General features: G+C 44.8%; 1 protein-coding gene across 1 annotated transcript in view; it reads right to left on the reverse strand.

The window, feature by feature from the left end:
• Positions 1-403: 403 nt before the first annotated feature.
• The window catches only part of LOC132571936 (uncharacterized), a 40,398-nt gene continuing 19,381 nt past the window's right edge, over positions 404-21,420 (reverse strand). Inside the window, exons 9-16 of the mRNA XM_060238728.1 lie at positions 17,344-17,401; positions 12,976-13,405; positions 8,174-8,269; positions 6,083-6,313; positions 5,867-5,889; positions 4,283-4,398; positions 2,716-2,754; positions 404-1,549 (exon numbers count right to left, since the gene is read on the reverse strand). Of these exons, the coding sequence (XP_060094711.1) occupies positions 1,017-1,549; positions 2,716-2,754; positions 4,283-4,398; positions 5,867-5,889; positions 6,083-6,313; positions 8,174-8,269; positions 12,976-13,405; positions 17,344-17,401 (1,526 nt within the window). The 3' untranslated portion in view covers positions 404-1,016. The remainder of the gene's footprint in view (positions 1,550-2,715; positions 2,755-4,282; positions 4,399-5,866; positions 5,890-6,082; positions 6,314-8,173; positions 8,270-12,975; positions 13,406-17,343; positions 17,402-21,420) is intronic.

A 21,420-nucleotide genomic window follows, 5' to 3' on the forward strand; every position in this document is an offset into this window, starting at 1 on the left:
TTCTTCTGAAATATAGTTTTTGTTTTTTTTATAGTTACAGTTTTTGTTTTTTAAAGAAGAGCTCATGAGGGTTACATATCTGGAAGGCACTGTTTGGCTTGGAGCTGCCTGACATCTTGTTGACCTTCCAACCTTTTGTGATCTATCCCATCCCACAGCAGCCACGTTGCGATGGTAGCCACTCAACCCTTCGAACTTCCAGACTTAGGGACTCCTGTCTTCGTTCTGTTTCAGGGGTGGCGATATCCTGAGCAAACCTCTCTAGGTTACACCTCCCTATCCCTTCAGAAGAAACTTTAAAGAGGAAAGCTTTCCCACCAGAATAAACTTTAAAAGAGGAAAACTTCCCCACCAGATTTTTTCCCATTAAATAATTTGCTCTCCTGAAGAACAAGCCAGTCACTTTTGAGAAACACAAGTATTTAATTGAATAAATATGAATAAATAAGAGCAAGAGAGGAAAGCCTCCCTTTTAAGAACATTGTGTGAAAGTTTCAAGGAGAACTGTGCTGCTTAGGCAGCTGGGAATTTGCTTCCACAGATGGCCTGATCTCCTTGCATTTCTATCCCCCCCCCCCCCATTTTAGGCCATGTCTCCTCTTAATCTCTGACACCCCCCCCAAACTAGATTTGGAAACCACTATGCCCATTAAAAACAATGCCACTTACATAAGAGGTTGAATTGTCACACACCACAAAGACATTTAAGGGCAAAAAAAGCCCCATCAGGCACATATAGCATTCTGCCCTCCCCCAATTTTTCAGAAGAGAATGCTATTGTTATAAAGCACTGCAACAAAAGGAGAGACCCCAAACCCAATTTCTATGGGGAGTTTGTGCAGAGATGCTAGACCTTCTTAGCCCCACTAGGCCTGCAGATGCAAAATTCTGTGGTCTGCAAACGGGAACCAGAAGTTCTGTTGAAACTCATTAAGACTGTAAACACTCATCTGGCTCTCTTGCAGCTAGAGAGAAATGGCTAAAAATGTCACTTCTTTCCATGGTGAAGATTCCCTTCAAGAGCAACATTTGAATGAGACTAAGGAGGAAAGTAAGAAAAAGGGACGGAGTGCCTCTCCAGAGAATGAGGCTGAAGGGAAAGCAAAGAGTCTTTGCTTTGTCTCAGCAGAAAAAAATTCCACACAACCTTCTTCATAGTCCAGGGACACCTGGATTTTTTGTGGAATGCTGGCAGATAAAGTGACTGACTGAGGGGAAGTCAAAGCAGACATCCGCCATAGAAAATTGTGTCTATAAAAGCATTCTGTCTTCACAATCCAGAATCCTTCATCAGGATTAAGGGTGACACTGCCCTTCCTCTTCACAGACTCTCTAGCGATACCCACAGCCCACTCTCCCTGTCCATTCCCCACTTCCACCTCCCAACAGTGTCTTCCTGAGGTGAATTTCTCACGGCCTAGCACACTTTGTAGAGTATCAAATCGCCCAGGGTTGTCAGGAAGGGTTTGCCTTCCCCATCTCACACTCTTCATATCTGAGGACACGATGAGTTGGGGATGAGCCGTCTTTGGATCCAGAGTCACATTCACTGCAGAAAAAGAGGGGGAAGAGGGGATAGCTTAACGGAGGAGTGCATCAGTGAAAGACTTAATGTAATGCACTGAAAAGGTAGACTTTCTGCAGGCCCAGGAAAGAGAAGAAAAATCACTCCCACAAGAAGAAGACTGCACTGTCTGATGAAGGTGCTTGAGGAATTCACTGCCACAGGAGGTGGTGGCGGCTACAAGCACAGACAGCTTCAAGAGGGGAATGGATAAGCATATGGAGCAGAGGTCCATCAGTGGCTATTAGCCACAGCTTATCGTTGGAACTCTCTGTCTGGGGCAGTGATGCTCTGTATTCTGGTGCTTGGGAGGGGCACAGTGGAAGGACTTCTAGCCCCACTGGTGGACCTCTAGATGGCACTTAGGGGGGTTTTTTGGCCACTGTGTGACACAGAGTGTTGGACTGGATGGGCCATTGGCCTGATCCAACATGGCTTCTCTTATGTTCTTATGAGGCCCATTTTGCACCTCAGCTGTGTAAACATCTAATACAGTGGCTGAAGAGCAAATCTCAACTTATACCGTTAGGGTCACAGCACCTGTAAGATTCCTGATCCTTGAGCTGAAGTGGGAGAGAAAAACATTCTCCCCAACGCCACAACTCCTGTGTGAATGGATCCACTGCACGGCAGTCAACTTTTTTTTTTGCCATCAAGTCCCAGCTGACCTACTGCAAGCCTGCTGAATTCTGAAGGTAAGAGACATTCAGAGGTGCCATTGCCTGCCTCTGCATTGCAACCCTGGACCTCCTTGGTGATCTCTTCTCCAATACTAACCAAGACCAGCTCTGATTAGCTTTTGAAACCCGATGAGATCAGGCTAGCCTGGCCCATCCAGGTGAGGGCAGCCTACCTTTACAGATAGTGATTAGAGAACTAAACGGGAAGATCTGTTTGGGCATTTGCTTTGGCCCTAAGGCACTACACCGACTCTCTTCCACCAGTCATTCCCTTATTCTGACAAATTATCCTGACCCTTAAGATCTCCCATTTCCTGTGAGAGTCTGCTGGCAGGGAAAGCTGACGGCCTCTCCCAGTTGTGGGTAAGCATCTAATACAGCTGTGCTGAATGTTTGAAAAAAGAGCTTCTGTTGAACTTTCCCTTCCCTCCAAAAGCAGCCCTTTTCTTTTAGCCCCATGCAGATATCTACCTTTGTGCAATACTTCATCCAGTGTACATTCCAGAGACTCTGTTAGGTAGAGAAATGAAGGGCAAATTTACTAAGACCATTGTACAAAGAACAACATCATTTCACGCACCTATGGCTTGGAGAGCATGTTGTGTCAACATCCATTGTCTAAACTTGGACTGTGTAGTGAATAACGGCTATCAGACTACCGAGGAGAAAATTAGATCAGCCTTTGATTCTTCTGAATCAGTTCTGATTTTCCAGTACTGGCATCTGTCACTCACCCATGCATTCCTAAGGAACCAGATGTTCCTCTAAAATCTTTGTATTCTTATGTTCACCACTAGTGTTCTTCCAAAGAATCTATTTTAATAGTGGAGCTCTTTCAGACATTCACTAGGACAACACTATTCTGGCCCAGAGGTGTGGTTTGCAATTGCATCTGCACCCATCTCACCTCCAAACCTCTTCTCCCCTGCTCCATCACAGAGTTACCTCTCATCGTTCGCTTAGAACTGAATTAATCTCATTTGCCAGTTTCACTCTACAATCACAGCAGGGGCAGCTTTGAGGCTGGTTTCCCTTCTCGTCCAGTGGAGATAGGACACGACACCAGTCATGACAGTTCCTTCCACTCCACCTCTAGCCCTCCATAAAACCTTTTCTATTTTTTTAAAAAAAGATATTACTGTGGTATACTGCTGTCTTGCTCTGTGACACTGCACGCTATGCCAGTTTGAAATGAAGAAAACCTACATAAATGGATCTTCTCCTCAAATGGGGAAGAGCAGTGGCAGCCAGTAAGTATTGATGAGAAGGCTGAGGAAGGATGAAGAGCCACCATAACACCAAACATTGCTGAGACCAGATTCCACTGCACAAAAGCTAGGAATTACAAGAAAGGGATCTACAAGGAATCACACAGGATGGGATGTTCCATATCACCCCCTTGGCCATATTCTGCTTTCCTCCCCTCTCCTCCCCTGCTCCTGTTTCCCACATCTCTTCACCTCTCTCATGTTCTCCACCATGTTCCCTGCTATCTCTCCTAGCTTCTCCCTCTCCAGGGAGAAAAACGCCAATGTCCTTTCTTTGGATTCTCCTTATCATAGAATCATAGAGTTGGAAGGGGCCATACAGACCATCTAGTCCAACCCCCTGCTCCATGCAGGATCAGCCTGAAGCATCTCCGACAAGTAATCATCCTTCTTCCAAGCACTCCATACCTCACACCCATCTCCTTTGGAATTCTGAGAGGCTGCTTTGGCCAACAATTGTGGCCAATATCTCACAAGATGGTTTTGAGAGATCTCATTCTATACTCTGGGCTGACAAGGCACCCTCAAATAACAACATTGAGCCCTTCCTCCCACCAAATTGTTATTGTGTATAAACCCTGCAAAAGGACTTGGGGGCCCTGAACACAGAAAAAGCACTTGTGAAAAGTCTCCCAAGGTTTTGTCTTATCTTAACCAACCAGAAGCAAAAAGGAACAGACTCTTTGATAAGGAACAGACTTCACTATTAACAAACCCAGAAGGCTAAGCAGCCTCAAATTCACATTTAACCCCCACTCCCACTTCAGTACCTTGGGATTTGGCCAGAGCCTGTTGCAAGATAGGAGTTTTCTGAGAGTAAGTTCTGAGAGCTTCCTCCAGCTCCACAGGAGGTTCCAGCAGCTGTCTCTCTGGCTCCTTCACATATCTGATGAGAAAAAGAGAGGATTCCAAAAGCAACCTTGCGTTGATTTCAAGCACAGAGCCTGAATGGGCCTTTATTCAAAAGGACAGTTAATCACCAAGAGGCCCCTTAGCCAGTCCTTTCAAGGCTGGAGCTCTTCCAGTCAATTTCATTCTTGCATGGAGAGAACCCTCCACCAGACAGTTTTTGCGATAAGGGTGAAACTGAGTCAAGCAAAGGGAAAGATTCAGGCAGCTTTTCCTGCAGTCCCTCCTCACATATAATTCCTTTGACAGTCTTGATAGGATAGAGTGGGTCAAGCAGAAAAACTATGAAGAGTAGGGGTGTGCAAGACACCCCCCCCCCCCCAAATTTCTCTCTCTTTCTGAAAAATACCGGATCCCAATACTGGTATAGTATTAGGATCCAGAATTTTTCAGGGCCAATAGCCCCGAACAGAAAAATCCGGATGGCTTCTTGTGAAGTTCAACTGCACTGCAGAAGAAGCTATCCCCAGTATCTTTGTGTGGCAAGGAGGTCTCTCTCTCTTTTGCCACACACAGACCTGACTGGGAAAGGATCAGGCAGGGAGGCGGTTTACTGAGGCAGCTTATGAAGCTGCAAGAGGAACTAGCCCCAGAACCAGCCCCAGCTGAGGTGGTGTGGAACTCTCAGCTCTCACTGCCCCGGGCTGATTCAGAGCTGCCTCCTTCTTGCAGCTTGGTTTAAAGAGCATCAGCCAAGCCAGTGGCAGCTGAGAGCTCTGCAATGTTCCGCCTCGGCTGGTTCGTTATAGCTGAATATACCCAAATAAAATCCAAAAAATTTTGGTTTTTATTCAGGACTGAGCTACACCGGTAGCCGAATCATGCTTTAAGGTATGTGCTGCTGAAGAGTCTTCTGAACCAAACCCAGGTTGAACTCACTGGCACTGCCTCAGAGAATCTTGTTCCAGGGTCTCAGTATGAGGCAGGGGAGGAAAATTTTCAATCCAGACTAGGTCAGCCTTGAAACCATGCAGCACATCTCACCAACTGAGCCTGTAGTGGGCATTTATTTATTCATTCATTCACATCTCACATTTAACTCCTGCCAATCCCTTTTAAAAGCATTGTAGTGAGGAGGGGCTGGGAAAAGCCCTCACCTGAGAACTTGGAAAGTCACTGCTAGTACAAGATGGCTAATCATCCATTGGCTAGGTTCAATATTAATCAGCTTACTCCTTCGGTCACATTCTCCACCTGTGACCAAAGGGAGGTTCAAGACCCCATGCCTCTCCTTAGAACTTTGCGGATGTCAGACCATGAAGGGGGGAAGATCCTACAATGTTCAGGAAATATTTCAGAATCCTTCACTTTCTCCACTGGAAGAAAACTTGCAAGTGACACCTCAAAGCATTTATGGGACGATTCTGTCAAAACAATTTTTTAAAGGAACTGGAGTTATTCGACAGCAGATGAAGCAGAAAGGGGACTGATAAAAAGCCACGTACCTGCTCAGAATAGTTTTGGGATCCTGAAAGAGAAAGAGAAAGAAGTGGGTCTTCATTAACACAGACAGAAAACTCACTGGGTTTCTTGCCATTCTACTGCAACGTAGTTTTTTTTCCCTCCCCCCATGAGACCCAACTGACATTCTTAGTACTGGGCTTTTTTTATTCCTATTCTGAGCTTTTTCTACCTTCCCTCATATGATTTTAGTTTCTCACCTGTAAAAATTCATTTTCTGACTGTTCGAACTTCTCCTTCATCTCTATGATCAGGCGACTGAGATGAGAAACCTCCTGCAAGAATCTAGTGTGATTTTCTTTGTCCCTCTTCGCCATCTCTTTCTCCATCTCTTCTAGTAGGGATAGCCTGAGGTGCTCTTCCCTCCCAAGGTAATTGTGCAACTGCTGAAAGGCTGACTTGGTCCTCTGCTTCTCTGCTGCTAACTGTATCTGCAGGAAGCCAACGGAAATTCAGAAAGGGGCAAGTCATTTCAGGAAGGCAAATCAGGTGTGGCCCCAAATTGGAATCATCATATGACAGCAAGTTTTCACTACTAAAGACAGGATTTTTAATAGTCAATTAAGGCTGGGGGTCTTAACTGATGCCGAAAAAGAGGCAGAGTGATGTGAAGCTTGACTAGTGTGGTCTCCACCCCAGATCTCCACCTAACAAACTTAACTTGAGCGCCTTCTGAATGGAGCATATTCTGCACTCATGAGGAAAACAGGAAAAGATCAGTAAATTTTATTTATTCTAAGGGTTCAGGAAAGAGGCCAAATTATTTACAGGTGCAACACAGTGTCGCAGGGTCCATTCATTTATAAAGTTACAGGCGATCCTTTAGAAGTGCCTCACAGGGCTGTTGTAAGAACATAAGAGAAGCCATGTTGGATCAGGCCAATGGCCCATCCAGTCCAACACTCTGTGTCACACAGTGGCCAAAAAACCCAAGTGCCATCAAGAGGTCCACTAGTGGGGCTAGAAGCCCTCCCACTGTGCCCCCCCCAAGCACCAAGAATACAGAGCATCACTGCCCCAGACACAGAGTCCAACGATACGCTGTGGCTACTAGCCACTGATGGACCTCTGCTCTATATGCTTATCCAATCCCCTCTTGAAGCTGGCTATGCTTGTAGCCACCACTTCCTGTGGCAGTGAATTCCAAATGGACCAAATGAAGAAAAGGAGAACTGTGTAAGCTGTTCTGGGCCATCATCAGCCAGCAGTGAGAGGGACTCCAAATCAGCCCTATTGCACCTTCAGGCCATCAGGATGGAGAAGAGATGCAAAGGACTACAGAGGGTTCTGGTCCTTTCGATCTCATTCCAGAGACAGCAGAGACTAGTGTACTTTAGGAAAAGAACCCCCCGCCCCTGCCCAAAGCATTCTGCCTGACTACCTGACACACACATCCCCACACCACTTTATGTCATCCTCAGCTCCAATCCCGGGAAAGAAGACTCCTGTTGAGCCATGTCATCCTTGGCCCAAATAGATTCAATAGAGGAGGTCCGTATAGCTCAAAAGTTTAAAGGGGTCAACTCAGCTCTCTTTGTGGTTCCCAAGTGATCCAAGGAATAGAGACCAGTGCTAAACCTGAAGAGGCTCAACAACTGGGTGAAAAAAAACCCCCAGAAGTTCCAGGTGGAATCCCTACAGCACATCCTGCAAGTGCTGCTAGAGGCCTACTTTCATGCCCCTGTGCATCCAGATTCTAGACAGTTCCTCCGTTTGTACTACCAGGGAAACCACTTCCAGTACAGAGTATTCCCCAGAGAGGACTATGGTCAGGGTTTCAAAATCTTCTTTCAGAGTCAGACCTAGAGATTGCCAGGTTGGCCACAACTAGAGCAAGGATCTTCTAGGTCACAGCTCCATGATGGTGGAATGAACTCCTTGAGGACATTAGGGGCCCTGCGGGATCATCTACAGTTCCACTGGGTCTGTAAGACAGAGCTCTTCCACCAAGCCTTTGACTCTTAAATTTAGAGATCGCCTAGACTGCACCGGATTCCCACCTTGGAGCCAGAACCTTAGATTTAATCTTACTTGGAGGACAGTTAAAGATACAAAGATGACCTGCTGCATCCTGCTATCATAGATGCACTTTATAATGTTTTATTGTAATGTTTTAATGGTTTTATTGTTCTAATTGACACCAGTTGGCTTTGTAAGCCGCCCTGAGCCTGCTCTGGCAAAGAGGGTGGGACATAAAATCAATCAATCCATCTCTAATGTCTCATGGCCTTAAGACTCAAGGACTTTTCCACTCAATGCCCAACCACAACGCAGGTGGTTTTTATACCTACCAAAAATTTTCGACTTCTCCGATCATCGGCCATTTTTTGTTTCTTAAGCTTTCTCCTCTCTTGCTCCAGAGATTGCAGCTCAGTCTGAATCTCTTTCTGCAGAAACAGGAAAAACAAATATTAACTATTAACAACAATTAAGGGCTTCCTTAGAAAGTAACAACTGAGAACCTGTAAGGACTTGGGGGAAGCATCTCATTTCCCACCCACTCCCACTATTTCCTCTCTGCCTCCTTTCCCCTTTTCCTGCTTGTTTCTCTCCTTGCATGGTTTCCAACCTGGAGATCTCTTAGAATTGCAACAGATCTCTCAGCTACAGAAATCAGTTCCTCTTAGGGTTGCCAGTTCCAGGTTGGGACATTTCTGGAGAACCTCAGCAGGATATAATGCCAGAGAGTCCAGCCTCCAAAGCAGTCATTTCCTCCATGGAAATGCATCTCTGTTATCTGGAGAGCAGTTGTAATTCCAAGTGTTCTCCACCCCTCCTGGAGATTGCCAAACCTAATGCTCCTAGAAGAAATGGCTGCTTTGGAGGGTAGCGTCTATGGCATTATAGCCTTCTGAGGTTATTCCCCTCCTCAAACTGAACACTCCCAGGCTCCGCTCTCAATGTTCCAGGAATTTCCTAACCTGGAGTTGGGAACCCTATCTCCTTCCCACAAAACAGCCAACTACCTTTATCTGCCCTTCTGTCTTTAGCTCTGCCTGCAGCCTCTATTTAGGAAACCTGCAGCCCAGTTGTGTAGGGCTGGCCACTGGGCCAGACACACTTGTATAGTAGGGAACCCTCAAGGGCTTGTGGAGTGGCACTTCACTTTCCCCCGTATTGTCCTCCGCACAGTTTCCTCCTTCCCCTGACAACCCCCATATCCTCTCCCCTTTACCTGCCCCATTAACTACTTCTCACCAACCTATTCTGCAACTGATTCTGCATCTTCAGCTATATTATTTATTTACATAATTTTACCAATTTTCTCAGTGAAGTCCAAGCAACTTATTTTCCTGCTTTTTATCTTCACAGCAGCCCTTTCAGGTAGGTTAGGCTGAAAGTACAGGACTGGTCTGAAATCATCCAGGGAGGGTCCACCGCAAAATGGGTCTTCCAGAGTCTCCTCTGAAGCTCTAACTGCTGTACCCCACTGGCTATCATAGATTGGCTGCTGTTGAACATTAAAAAGCAGTCATGCCTAGTTGAGTCATGCAAGTTGGGGGATAGCACGTCACCAGAGATTTGTTCTAGGCCTAGACTTGCCAACCCCTAGGTGAGGCCTGGAGATCTCCCAAAATTACAACTAAATTCCAGAAGTCAGAGATCTGTTCCCCTGGGGAAAACAGCTGCTTTGGACTCTATATGGCATTATATCTAGCTGAAGGCTCTCTCTCCCCCAAATTCAACCCCCCCTCAGACTCTACCACAAAATCTCTAGGAATTTCCCAATCTGGAGATGGCAAACCTAGCCAGGCCTGGCCCCAATCAGTCCTCCCTCAAAGACCAAAAAGAGGCCTAGAAAGTATCCTGTCCCCTGCTCCTTTTTTTTACTGACAGAACCAAGCCTGTGGTTACCTAGCAGCAGCCACTAAAGGAATCCATTTGTTAAAGTTACAGATGCTCCTTTTATAATTTTGGAGTTTTTAAAAGCCCCTCAATGTAGGAAAAAAAATTCACATTTTTCTGCAAACGTGGGACATTTTTCAGGTTTGTAGGAAGAGCTATCTTTCCCATTCACAGCTCCAGTCACTGAAGTTAAGCATCTCCTGGCTTGGCCAACTTGGCTATTAGACTATACCAGGGGTGTCCAAACTGCAACACACACACCACTCCATGAGCTGGCTTGGAGAAGGCATTTTTCTCTTTAACTCACTTATCCAAGCCAAGCAAGATGGCAGCTTGGAAAATGCATTTAAAGTTGTTTTATTTCCACCTCTACCTCTCCCACCTATTTGCCTGCCTTCCTTTCTTCGTCTTGCAACTCTCAAACATCTGACGTTTATTCTATGTGGTTCTTATGTTAAGCAAGTTTGGCTACCCTGGGACTATACAAACATGAACCTGCACAGACTTGCACAAGGCATATCACTTCCCTTGCCTCACTATTTCCTCTTTCCTTTCTATGAAAGCCCCCTTTCTTGCTTCTTTCTCTTACCACCAATCTGCCAACTTACCTATCTGCCCCTCTGTCTTTAGCTTTCCCTTCCCTATGGCAACTATGGCTCAGTTATGTGATGCCAGCCACTGGGCCAGGTCTAATTTCATGATAGGGAGCCTTCAAGGACTTAAGGGGGCACCTCACTTTCCCCTTATTCCCCTCCCCACATTATTTCCTTTTCCCTCCTCCTAGCAACCCTTATATTCTCTGCCCCAACTTCTTCTCAACCATTCACCAATCTACATTTTATCTACCTCCCATTGTCCATTATATTTATTATCTCTTTACTATTGATTTACTTACTTAATTTATACTCCACCTATCTCCAAATTATTATCCTGTCCTCCTTTTTATCCTCACAACACCCCTATGAGGTAGGTTAGGCTAAAGGAAGGTGACTGGCCCCAAATCACCCAGGGAATTTCCACAGAGAGATGGGGATTCAAACCTGGGTCTCCCAGACCCTACTTTGATGCTCTAACTGCTACACACCACACTGGCTTTCACAGGGTGGCTGTTGACTAAATGGTATCCAGTCACCCAGGGGTTACTGTCAGGCCTAGGGAGCCAACCTCAAGATGGAGCCTGGAGAACTCCTGGAATTACAACTGATCTCCACACTATAGAGATCTGTCCCCATGGAGAAAATGCTTTGGAGAGAGAACTCTTTACGGCATTACATCCTGCTGAACTCCATCCCCTCCTCATGGTCTACCCCAAAATCTCAAGGAATTTCCCAGCCTATAAAGCCAGCAACCCTAGTCAGGCACAATCCCAATAAGTCCTCCCTCAAAGGCCAAAACTGCCCTGGAAAGGATCCTGTACAACTCTCCTGCCTTTTTAATCACAGAACAACCTGGAAAGATAGGGTTGCCTAGCAACAGCCACTGATGCTTCCATTTCTTAAAGCTACAGGTGCTAATTTTATCATTTGGGGATTTTTAAACCCCCTATGTATTTTTATTTATTTATTTTTAGATTTCAGGTTTTTCTGCAAACCAGCAGCACTTTTCAGATTTGTATAAAGATCTGCCTTACTTACAGCTCCAGATGCTGTACTTAAGTAGCCTCAGATTTGGCTAACTTTGCTATTAGTATAAAGATAATGGCTGATTGGATAATGAATGGATCAGAGAGTTTTTACTACTCTGTGGTATTTTCCTGATTTACTGTGATGTCCATGATCTCACAAGACCACTTTGTGAGACCTCAGCAGTGTTTTGGATTGCCAACTCAACCTCACAAAACAAACTAAAGCATACAGAGTATGGCAGGGAATCTCAAAATGGGCTTAGAGATTGGGACCAGTGTGGGGGATATGGGGGAACACAGTAGAGCATAGTGGAAAACAAGAGACAGAGAAAGAAGAAGAAGAAGAAGAAGATATTGGATTTATATCCCGCCCTCCACTCCGAAGAGTCTCAGAGCGGCTCACAATCTCCTTTACCTTCCTCCCCCACAACAGTCACCCTGTGAGGTGGGTGGGGCTGGAGAGGGCTCTCACAGCAGTTGCCCTTTCAAGGACAATCTCTGCCAGAGCTATGGCTGACCCAAGGCCATTCCAGCAGATGCAAGTGGAGGAGTGGGGAATCAAACCCGGTTCTCCCAGATAAGAGTCCGCACACTTAACCACTACACCAAACCGGCTCTCTCCGAAAGGAGGGGTGGACAAGGCAAAGTCAACAAGGAGAAGTGGGGGAAATGGGACAAGGAGAAGCAAAGACAGGTAGTGTTAATTTGGTCCTGAAACTTCCCAAGTTGGCCTGCATGAGGTTCTCCATCTCTTAACAAAAATGGATTCCTAGTGAATGCATCTTCCTCAAGTCCAAATCTGCCAGGTCCAAGACATGCAGTAACTGTTGACATTAATGGATTTCTAATTTAACAGAAAGAACGCAGTATAGGAGTATATTTTATTTAACCTGAGAAACAAGTGGGAAGGAACTGGTTATGGGGTGGAAGGACGTAAGGAAGCAAAATAACTAATTTCAAGTTTCTACTTGTATTTGATTTCTAAATTTGGTCAGCATAACCATTGCGTTACCAACATTTTCCCAGGCAAATTTGGTCAGTGTAACCTATATTTAGATGAACAAAATAAAAGTCAATTGCACCTTTAAGACCAACTTAGTTTTATTCAAAACTTAAAGGTGCAATTGACTCCTATTTTGTTCTACTACTTCAGACCAACACGACTGCCTAATTGGATCTATATTTAGATTACTAGAGAAAGAAACTGGATTACAAAGCAGGGCAAGAGGAAGTCTTCAGACATGCCAGCAAGGTTTTAGGTAGAAAAAGGGAGAGAGGGCCGGGGAAGGATTCCCTTGTGTCTGAAGCATGGAATATCCACATGCATGCTTTTGAGAGCATATATGCAGTTTTACTCCTTCGCCAGTATAGCCCTGTCACAGGCTTGTCTTGCAAGGCAGAATTAGTCTACTTTAAAACAAGAAGTAATATTAAGAAAGGGGAAGAGGCCACCACCATGTGTAATTACCTTGAGACCCAGTGAGAAATATATATTGCAAATAACATAAATAAATCACAACTCCATCCATTCCTCCACAAATCTAATTGGTCAAAAGCCTGACAGAACATTCTGCATCATCTTTATGGATCCAGACACCCCAAATTAGGGTAATGTTTTCTTACTTTATACTCGAGGAAAGCCTCCTCCAAAGGAAGCACTCTGTGGTTTTGATGCCCCATGGATCGGTCGCATACCAGGCAGATGGGGGCTTGGTCATCAATACAGAAGAGCTTCAGGGGCTCCTGGTGTGTCTTGCACCCTCCTCGCTCCCCCTCTACTCCTTTTCCCATCTGAAGTTTCTTGACAAGTCCCACAAGGTTCGCCAGCTGCCAGTTTTGCCGGAAATTCTTCTGCTGGAAAATTTCTCGGCACTGTGGGCAGGAAGCACCTGTGTCAGATTCTGCCCAGCACTGGGCGAGGCAGGCTTGACAGAAGTTGTGCCCACACTCAATGGTCACTGGCTCTTTGAAGTATTCCAGGCAGATGGAACAGGTTGTTTCTTCACAGAACTCCTTAACAAGACTCCCAGCTGCCATGTCTCGTTCTCTCTCCCTGAAATGTAAAGAACAGCTTTGATTTTTTTAAAATATCAAACACTGCCTGGGGATCTACTTTCCTGAATTTGCCTCATGAGTAGGGTTGTTTTTGGGGGAGACAGAAATTACCTTCACTGAGCAGGACTATGTAGCATCAGGCCTGTAGCCACAGGGGGCTTGTGGGGGCCCTGCCCCCTACTTCTGGCCACAGCCCCTGACCATTTCAGCGCTGCCACTGGGCTCCCCCATATGGGTTCTCTCATATCCTACTCTGATGCTTTAACCAATACAGCACACTGGCTCTGGAATACAGTTCAAAAAATACAGAGAAAGTTCTGATCTATGCCTTTAATTTGTCTCCAACAATTTATTTAATATGTGAGGTCCCACTTGTAATGAAAAAACAAGAAGTTCTGCTGAAACAATAATTGCAGCTAAAATGATAGTGTCTTATACATGGAGGCATCAGATGATCCGAGTTCTGAGATAATGGTTGAATAACATTTTAACTGATTACAAATAAAAGCAAATACTTACAAACATTTGAAAACACAAAAATTATGGCCAGTCCAGAAATGTGCAGAAATATGGTTAAAGTTAAAGGTAGCCCCCTGTGCAAGCACCAAGTCGCTACTGATGAGGTGATGGTACATCACAATGTTTTCTTGCCGGTTTTGCCATTGCCTTCCCCAGTCATCTACACTTTACCCCTAGCAAGATGGGTACTCATTTTACCAACCTCAGAAGGATGGAAGGCTGAGTCAACCTTGAGCCAGCTTCCTGAATCCAGGATCGAACTCAGGTCATGAGCAGAGCTTGGACTGCAGTGCTGCAGCTTTACCACTATGCACTGTGGGGCTCATTAGAAATATGGTTATTATTTGTTAAAATTGGAACCTTTTTAATCCATAACATAATACGCATCAACTGATGTTGGAACATATTTAGGTAAGTTGAAAAATCTCCTGTTGATAATTTGTTCAAAAATGGACTCTGAATCGTATTATTTTCTCATTTTAAAATAGTTTATTCCTTTTTTGGGTATGGGGAGAAACAGTAAGAACATAAGAGAAGCCATGTTGGATCAGGCCAATGGCCCACCCAGTCCAACACTCTGTGTCACACAGTGGCCAAAATTCATTAAGGGTATTTTAAAAAGCAGGGTATTCTTGTTTGTTCTTTGCAATCATCCGTTCCTTTGCAAGCTGAAAATAAAGAGTGCAAATACAAAACAAGATCCAAAAAAACAGAGGTAATTAATTTGAGAGAAGACTTTTGATGTGCCAGTTAGATACAGGGGACAAGGTAAAAGCTCCGTTCCAAATTTCTATTTTTAAGCACTCAACATCGACTCATCAAAAGAACCTATGATTTCACGGGTAATTTGGCTTCCTAGGAATATTAATAATAACAGTGTGTGTGTCATATATATATATATATATATATATATATATAAATAATTATTTTCTGTTTCTCCAACAAAACATTACAACCCATGGGAAATCAGTGTAGTTAAAACGAGCTACTCCAAACCCTGAACTTTTCCTTCTCCACTTCCGCGGGTAGAACTACGCACGTGTGAACGCCCTTTCACCATTCCCTCTCTCCTCCGGCTCCAACCACGCCAGCTCAGACTATACAGTGTAGCCTCCGACCAGCTGAGGCGGGCGGGATTCAAGTTTCAATACGCTGAAAATTACCCTCCGCCCTGCCTGTGCCGGACTGGCGGCTTTCTTCTCCGTTTGCTCCTCGCTTCAGCCCCATCGCAGCCCCCTCTCTATTGGACGAAATAAGTACCTGCTTGATCGCAGTATAGAAGCAGGGCTTTAAACCAGCTCCTCCGCTGAAGTTTTCTGGCAGGAAACTGCTGAGAACCACAAGCCCAAAGGCGGGTCGGGAAAAGAAAGCGAGCAGCGGTTGCTCACTAAAGCCGCGGCTGAATCCATCAGAAGGCAGAATTCCGGCAGGGAGGAGGTTAATTGCTTCATCCAATCAAAACGAGAGGGGGCGGAGCATTCAGTGCTCCCCACCTTCCGCGGGGTTTACAAAACCAGAAGAGAGCGGCAGCGGCCTTTGGAAAAGCTGTAGCAAGCAATGTTCCCCGTAAGCTGAGTTAGTGTGAGCTAGCGCACAGATTTTCTCCCTCCAGCTCACGCATTTTTGTGTTAGCTCAGGAAAGCTGGCCCCAGAGCAAACGAGATGATGCAGCAGCTCACAACTTTAATGCCAGTGGCTCACAAGGTAGAATTTTTGCTCACAAGACTCCATAGCTTAGAGGGAACATTGCTAGCAAGTGCATATTATTAATGAAATATGCAATACAGAATATGTATTGATGGAATCATTGTAGAAATATATCTTAAACTCTAATGAAGGGAATGTTGGGGAGAAGTAATTCTTTCTCTTTAATATATCCCATATAAAAATAATTGTTTCATACTCCCTATATAGCCCCTTTCTCCCCTTCCATATCCCTTTCACATTGTTTTTAAAATAAAAGTGTTAAAATAAAAGTAATATTGATATTAAATTTTGTAATGTGAAACACAGAAAATGTTTTCTCCCCAACAACCCTCTTTGTTAGATAAATTTTTTTAAAGCTGTCTATAAAATACAAGAAAAATAATTTTTATTGGGATACATCTATATCCAAACTAACATTTAGAACTACTCATCCTACTTCTTCATTGTGATTTATATACAAAATTTTAGACTGCTTCTTATTCTAGATTTATCTCCTGTTTTTGTTCACAGCGCTTAGTCGTATAGCTTTATTTCTTGGGGCGGTGCAGATGGTTATTTGGTTACTCTGTGCATTTTGGTCCAGTCATAACACATGGTTTAATTCTTCTCCAATAGCCCTTCCAAGCTGGGAAATTTCTGGGGATTTGGCGGTGGGGTCTGGGGAAAGCAGGGTTTAAGGAAAGGAGAAACCTCATCAGGATATATTTTCAGATTCAGCTCTCTAAAGCAGCCGTTTTTTGGAGATAAGTTCTGGGAGATTTCATTTCCAGTTGGTCCCACCTGGAGGTTGGCGACCCTAGACTGAGCTGAGAGAAAATGACTGGCTCATTTCATGGAAAAAAGAGAATCTGAGCCCGGGTCTCTCTCACTTTAACCAGGAGGCCAGTCCTGTAGGTAGGCAGAAGAAATCCAGACATAATCGTCAAACAATGCCATTCAAAACAAAACAGGTGAAAAATAGAAAATCCATGTCAAAACATGAGGGAGTCTACAGACAATTATGTTGTTTGAAAGCCTCAATTTCAATATGTTGTAAAGTTTGTGAATTCTTGTTCCTCCATTTTGTTTTCACTTTTTCTATATTTTTTACTTTTTAAAGACAGGCAAATATAAAAGAAAATGCAAAAAAAAGTAAAAAGTAATTTTGTAACATAGACGTTTTCTCCCCAACACCCCTCTTTGTTACATAAAGGATTTAAAAAAAAAAACTGACTATAAAATACAACAAAAATAATTTTTATTGGGATACACTTGAGGGTTACATATTTGGAAGGCACTGCCTCTTTCGTAAGAGGATGTTTGGCTTGGAGCCACCTAACATTTTGACCTTCCAACCTTTTGTGATCTCTTCCAACTCATGGCATCCATGTTGGGATGGTAGCCACTCACCCATCAACTTTCCAGACTCAGGGACTCCATCTCTGTTCTACTTTGGGGGTTGGGATACCCTGAACAAAGCTTTCCAGGTTACATCTCCCTGTCCCCTCAACAGAAACTTTTCAGAAAAAAGCTTCCCCGGCAGATTTGTATTCCATTAAATAATTTGCCCTCCTGAAGAACAAGCCAGTCACTTTTGAGAAATACAAACAGTTAACTGAATACATGAGTGCAAAGCAAAGCACCTCCCCCAGCTTCCTCTCAAGTGTTAATGTGAACAGTGAGTCCAAACTATCTTGCAGGTGTTGTTAATTGATCTTTCAGCTTTGATACTTCTCCTCAAGACCGAAAATGGAAGTCTGGTAATTGGCTTCACATGGGAATTGGTAATCTGTGATGGGAGAGATTGGGAGTGGTGACGTAATCTTCTAGAGCAGGGGTGGCCAAGGGTAACTCTTCAGATGTTTTTTGTCTACAACTCCCATCAGCCCCAGCCATTGGCCATGCTGGCTGGGGCTGATGGGAGTTGTAGGCAAAAAGCATCTGGAGAGCTACCATTGTCACCTCTGTTATAGAGGTTTCTCTTGGAGACAGGTTCTGATTGGATGTCATCATTGCCTAATATGCTGGGCCAAAATATTATAATTGAACTGTGGCTCTGAAGACGAGAGGCTAGCTGAGATTTTCATGAACTACAAGACAAGACTATGAGTTATCTGAGACCTTCCTACCAAAATCAAGGGTTGTGCCACTTAATGCAATTTTGCTGACTGCTAGTTTGTTGTGTTCAGGCCTTTTTTTTTTTTTAGCAGGAATGCACAGGAGCGCCACTCCAGCTGGCTTGGTGTCAGGGGTGTGCAGAGCCGGATTAACCATTAGGCAAACTAGGCGCTTGCCTATGAGCCCCAGGTCTTTGGGCCCCAGGCCAGCTCCATCCTCCCCCCAGTTTTCATAGCTGGGGTATTCCTCATGCCTCTTCCTGCAGCCGAGCAGAGCTCCTTGCCGCCCCTGCAACAGCGGCCGCTGCCTCCTTCCATGCATTCCTGTGTGTGTGAGAGAGAGGGTGTGGAGACGGACTGGACGCTTGTTTGGAAAGGCATGGAGAGACGGGAAGATGGAGGAGCACTAGGACCCAGCGCCTAGCATGGCATAGGTGGAGAGGTGCATGAGCTCACCAGCAGCAGGTTCCTTTCATGTGTTGTGGGAAGGAAAAGCCAGCTGCTTTCTCCTGCTGGCTCCCTCGCAGTGTGAAAGGGAAACTTAGGAGGGCCCTTAGAATGCACCCATCCCTTGGGCTTCGCAGGGGTTTTTTGCCCTCCTTGGAATGCAAGGTTGGCCGAGTTGGACTTTTCTGCTCCTGTGGCTCATTGACCAAAACTATCATGAAAAGGGGTCAGTCTAGCCTGCCTGGAATTTTTCATTAGCAACCAATGGGGCAATAGGGGGGAAAAGATGCCAAAATTAGGCATGAAAGGTTGACATTGTAAAATAAAAAGTGGGAGGCCCAAGACTTAAAATACTCAGTCTGGAGTTCAGCAGGAAGCAATCCTATCACCCCCGCCCCCTCCCAATTCATTTGGGAGTAAGCCCTAGTAGGTTTGCCAGTTCCAGTTTAGGAAATTCCTGGAGACCGGGGGCTATGCCTCAGGTAGAGTGGAGCTGAATGGATCCCTAGATCCACCCTTGGATGAACATATGGAAATATGGAAAGAGATGAACATACGAAGCTGGCAGAAACAGGGTTTTAAAGCCGCCCAGAACGAATTTCGTTGTGGAAGTCTTCTGGCGGGGAGGAGCGTACTGCTGCACACCCACAAGCCAAAGCGGGAAACGAAAGGGAAAGGAGAGAGGCGCGTTAAAGCGGCTGAGTCCGGAAGACAAGCAATTCCTCCACCCAATCAAAACGAGAAGAGGGCGGAGTATTAAGCGCTCCCCGCCCTCCGCGGGGTTTACAAACGAGCGGCCCGTGTAAACGAAGCCGGACTGGCGGAACCCGGTGTCTGCCGCGAACTGTATCCGTCGCTTCAAATGTTGTTTCCCCTTAATTAGATCCATGAAACAGCTGTTGAATTGACCCTGTGCGCTCTTGGCTTGTTGTCCCTGCTTTGTCTCAAAATGCCTACGTCATGGTATACACTAATTTTTTTTTTCAATCCTGTCTGTAAATTTGAATGGTTTTCTCCCATTTCATTGTATTTTAATAAGTGTGTAACATATTTTGAATAAAGCTTTGTTGGTCTTAAAGATGCCAGTTAACTCAAACTTTGTTCTTGTGTCTCGCAATTCGGTCCCTGAATTTACAACACCGTGCAATTGTGGGCGCACTGAGGTGACCAGTGGAAAACCGCAGGTCACCAGATGTAAGGACGAAAATGCACCTTGCCTATAAAGATCTGTGGTGGGAAGTTTATCTGGCCAGGATTGAGCTGAGTTGATAAACAAGTTTTAAGGCAAAGAGCATGCCACTCAGGGATGACCTCCTTCCCTCCCAGTGACCCATGCTGCTCTTGGCACAGGAAAGGGGGTCAGAAAGCCTCCCCCAGCAAACATTTATTGCCGCTTCTTTACGAGCTCATTAATGTGCTGGAACGGGATCAGCGGCCATGCAAAGATCAAAGCAACACCCCCCCCTAGCTAGCACGCCTATCTCCCCTGTGCTCCTCCCCCTACCCCACAACTGTGCCAGCCCTTGGCAGCCCACGTGACTTTGGCACACAGTGAAGCGCCACCTCTCCAGCCAGGCCACCCTGCAACTGCCTCCTCCTGCCACTTGACCAGGCCAGGAACCCTGCCCAGTCTAGCTGCAAGGGTGTCAGAGATGCAGGAACAGCAGCCCAGAGCTAATGTCCCTTTGGTTCCGATTCCACCGATGCACACTGGGACATCCAGGTCCATTTCTGAGCACAATCCACATCTCATAAACACCTCCAAGAACATCTCCTGACATGGAAGACCTTGGAATGCAGCCCCATTTGGATTTCATCGTAAGAGTAACCTTACTACTTCCTTTGATGCTTTTTCAATTATTAATAGTACAAGGTCTAAAGTACATTTGTTCAAAGTAGACACCCACTTCTTTCAAAACTCACCTGAGTCCAAAAACATGACCAGAGCCTTCCTAAGATGTAACCCTAGGTATCCTGTTAACTGTACAAGACTCGGAGAAATAGCATGCCTATAATATCTTGTTCATTTCTTTTTCAAAAAGACAGTTGGTTCAAATCTGAGTTCACTCCTATGGGTAGTTGATCATAGTTGGCATGTTTGCCAAAGTTCTATATCAGCATTAGAGAAAGTAAACACCTCATCTAGCTGCACCATGATAATCCCAATAATGTTATAATCAAAGGCAAAAAGAGGGAAATTTTCAGTGTGTAAGTCAATGCAGAAAAAAGAAAATGCTGAAACTACGAGCTTTAAAAATACCCTTAATTTTTATTATCATCATTATGTAGGATTCAAAGATCAAATTAGATTTGTTTTGGTGTTTTTTCAGCATTGACTTACACACCAAAATTTCCATCTTTTTGCCTTTGGTCACTAGGTCTTCCAGCCCAACCCAGGCTAAATGACTTTTGCCAAAAGGGGAGCAAAGCGAAGTTACAAAATATTGGGGTATACCTGTATGTACCCTTCATTCTATCCCTCCAGCCAGGAGCCAAAGGACAAACTCCTGCCCTTCCCGGGAATGACTAAGAAGTCCTCCCTGCAAGGTAGACTCACAGTAGGAATTCCCCCAAAGTTAAGTATTGTGGTAGGAAGTCTGCCACTCTAGGCAATAGTTTCAAACCACAGGCTGTGAAGACAAATATTTTTATTAAGGTGCAAAGAACAAGAACAGTTACTGTGAGGAGAAAATAAAACTAGGAATTGAGAAGCTAACTAAAATTCTATAAGACATTGGTTGAAAAGTTACAAGATGCTATCCATTCTCAGTTGCAAGTTCCAAAGCAACTCTCCAGAGTCTGCAAAGCCAGTGCTGGTTGGCTTCAGCAAACCAGAGTCCAAGACGGCCAAAATTAGTCAGGACATGCCAACATGATTTGGTAACATTTAGGCACCCTCCAGGCTGAAAAATAGGTTTGAAGATGATTCATTATTAAGGGTCCCAAGTGTTGCTAGGCCTTTGCACCAATCAGGGCTCTCAACAATTACCTACAGCCAAATAACTGCAGCCAGCCCAAACTGGTTTCCCATAGGTGCTTAACTGGATGGAATGTTAATTGGGAAACCATAGCAGGAGATAACTCCAGCACAGCTGTCTTATCTCTCCATTGCAAGGTCAGCATGTTCTCTTCCCAGCAAGGCAGTTTGCTGGGAAAATACCCGCAAGGCAGGCCATAAAAGCCTGAACCAAACTTTTAAATCAGAACTCAATTTTGAATGAACCAAAAGTCTGTGATATATATT

Source organism: Heteronotia binoei, chromosome 5 (assembly GCF_032191835.1).
Source record: "Heteronotia binoei isolate CCM8104 ecotype False Entrance Well chromosome 5, APGP_CSIRO_Hbin_v1, whole genome shotgun sequence".
In the NCBI taxonomy this organism is placed as follows: Eukaryota; Metazoa; Chordata; class Lepidosauria; order Squamata; family Gekkonidae; genus Heteronotia; species Heteronotia binoei.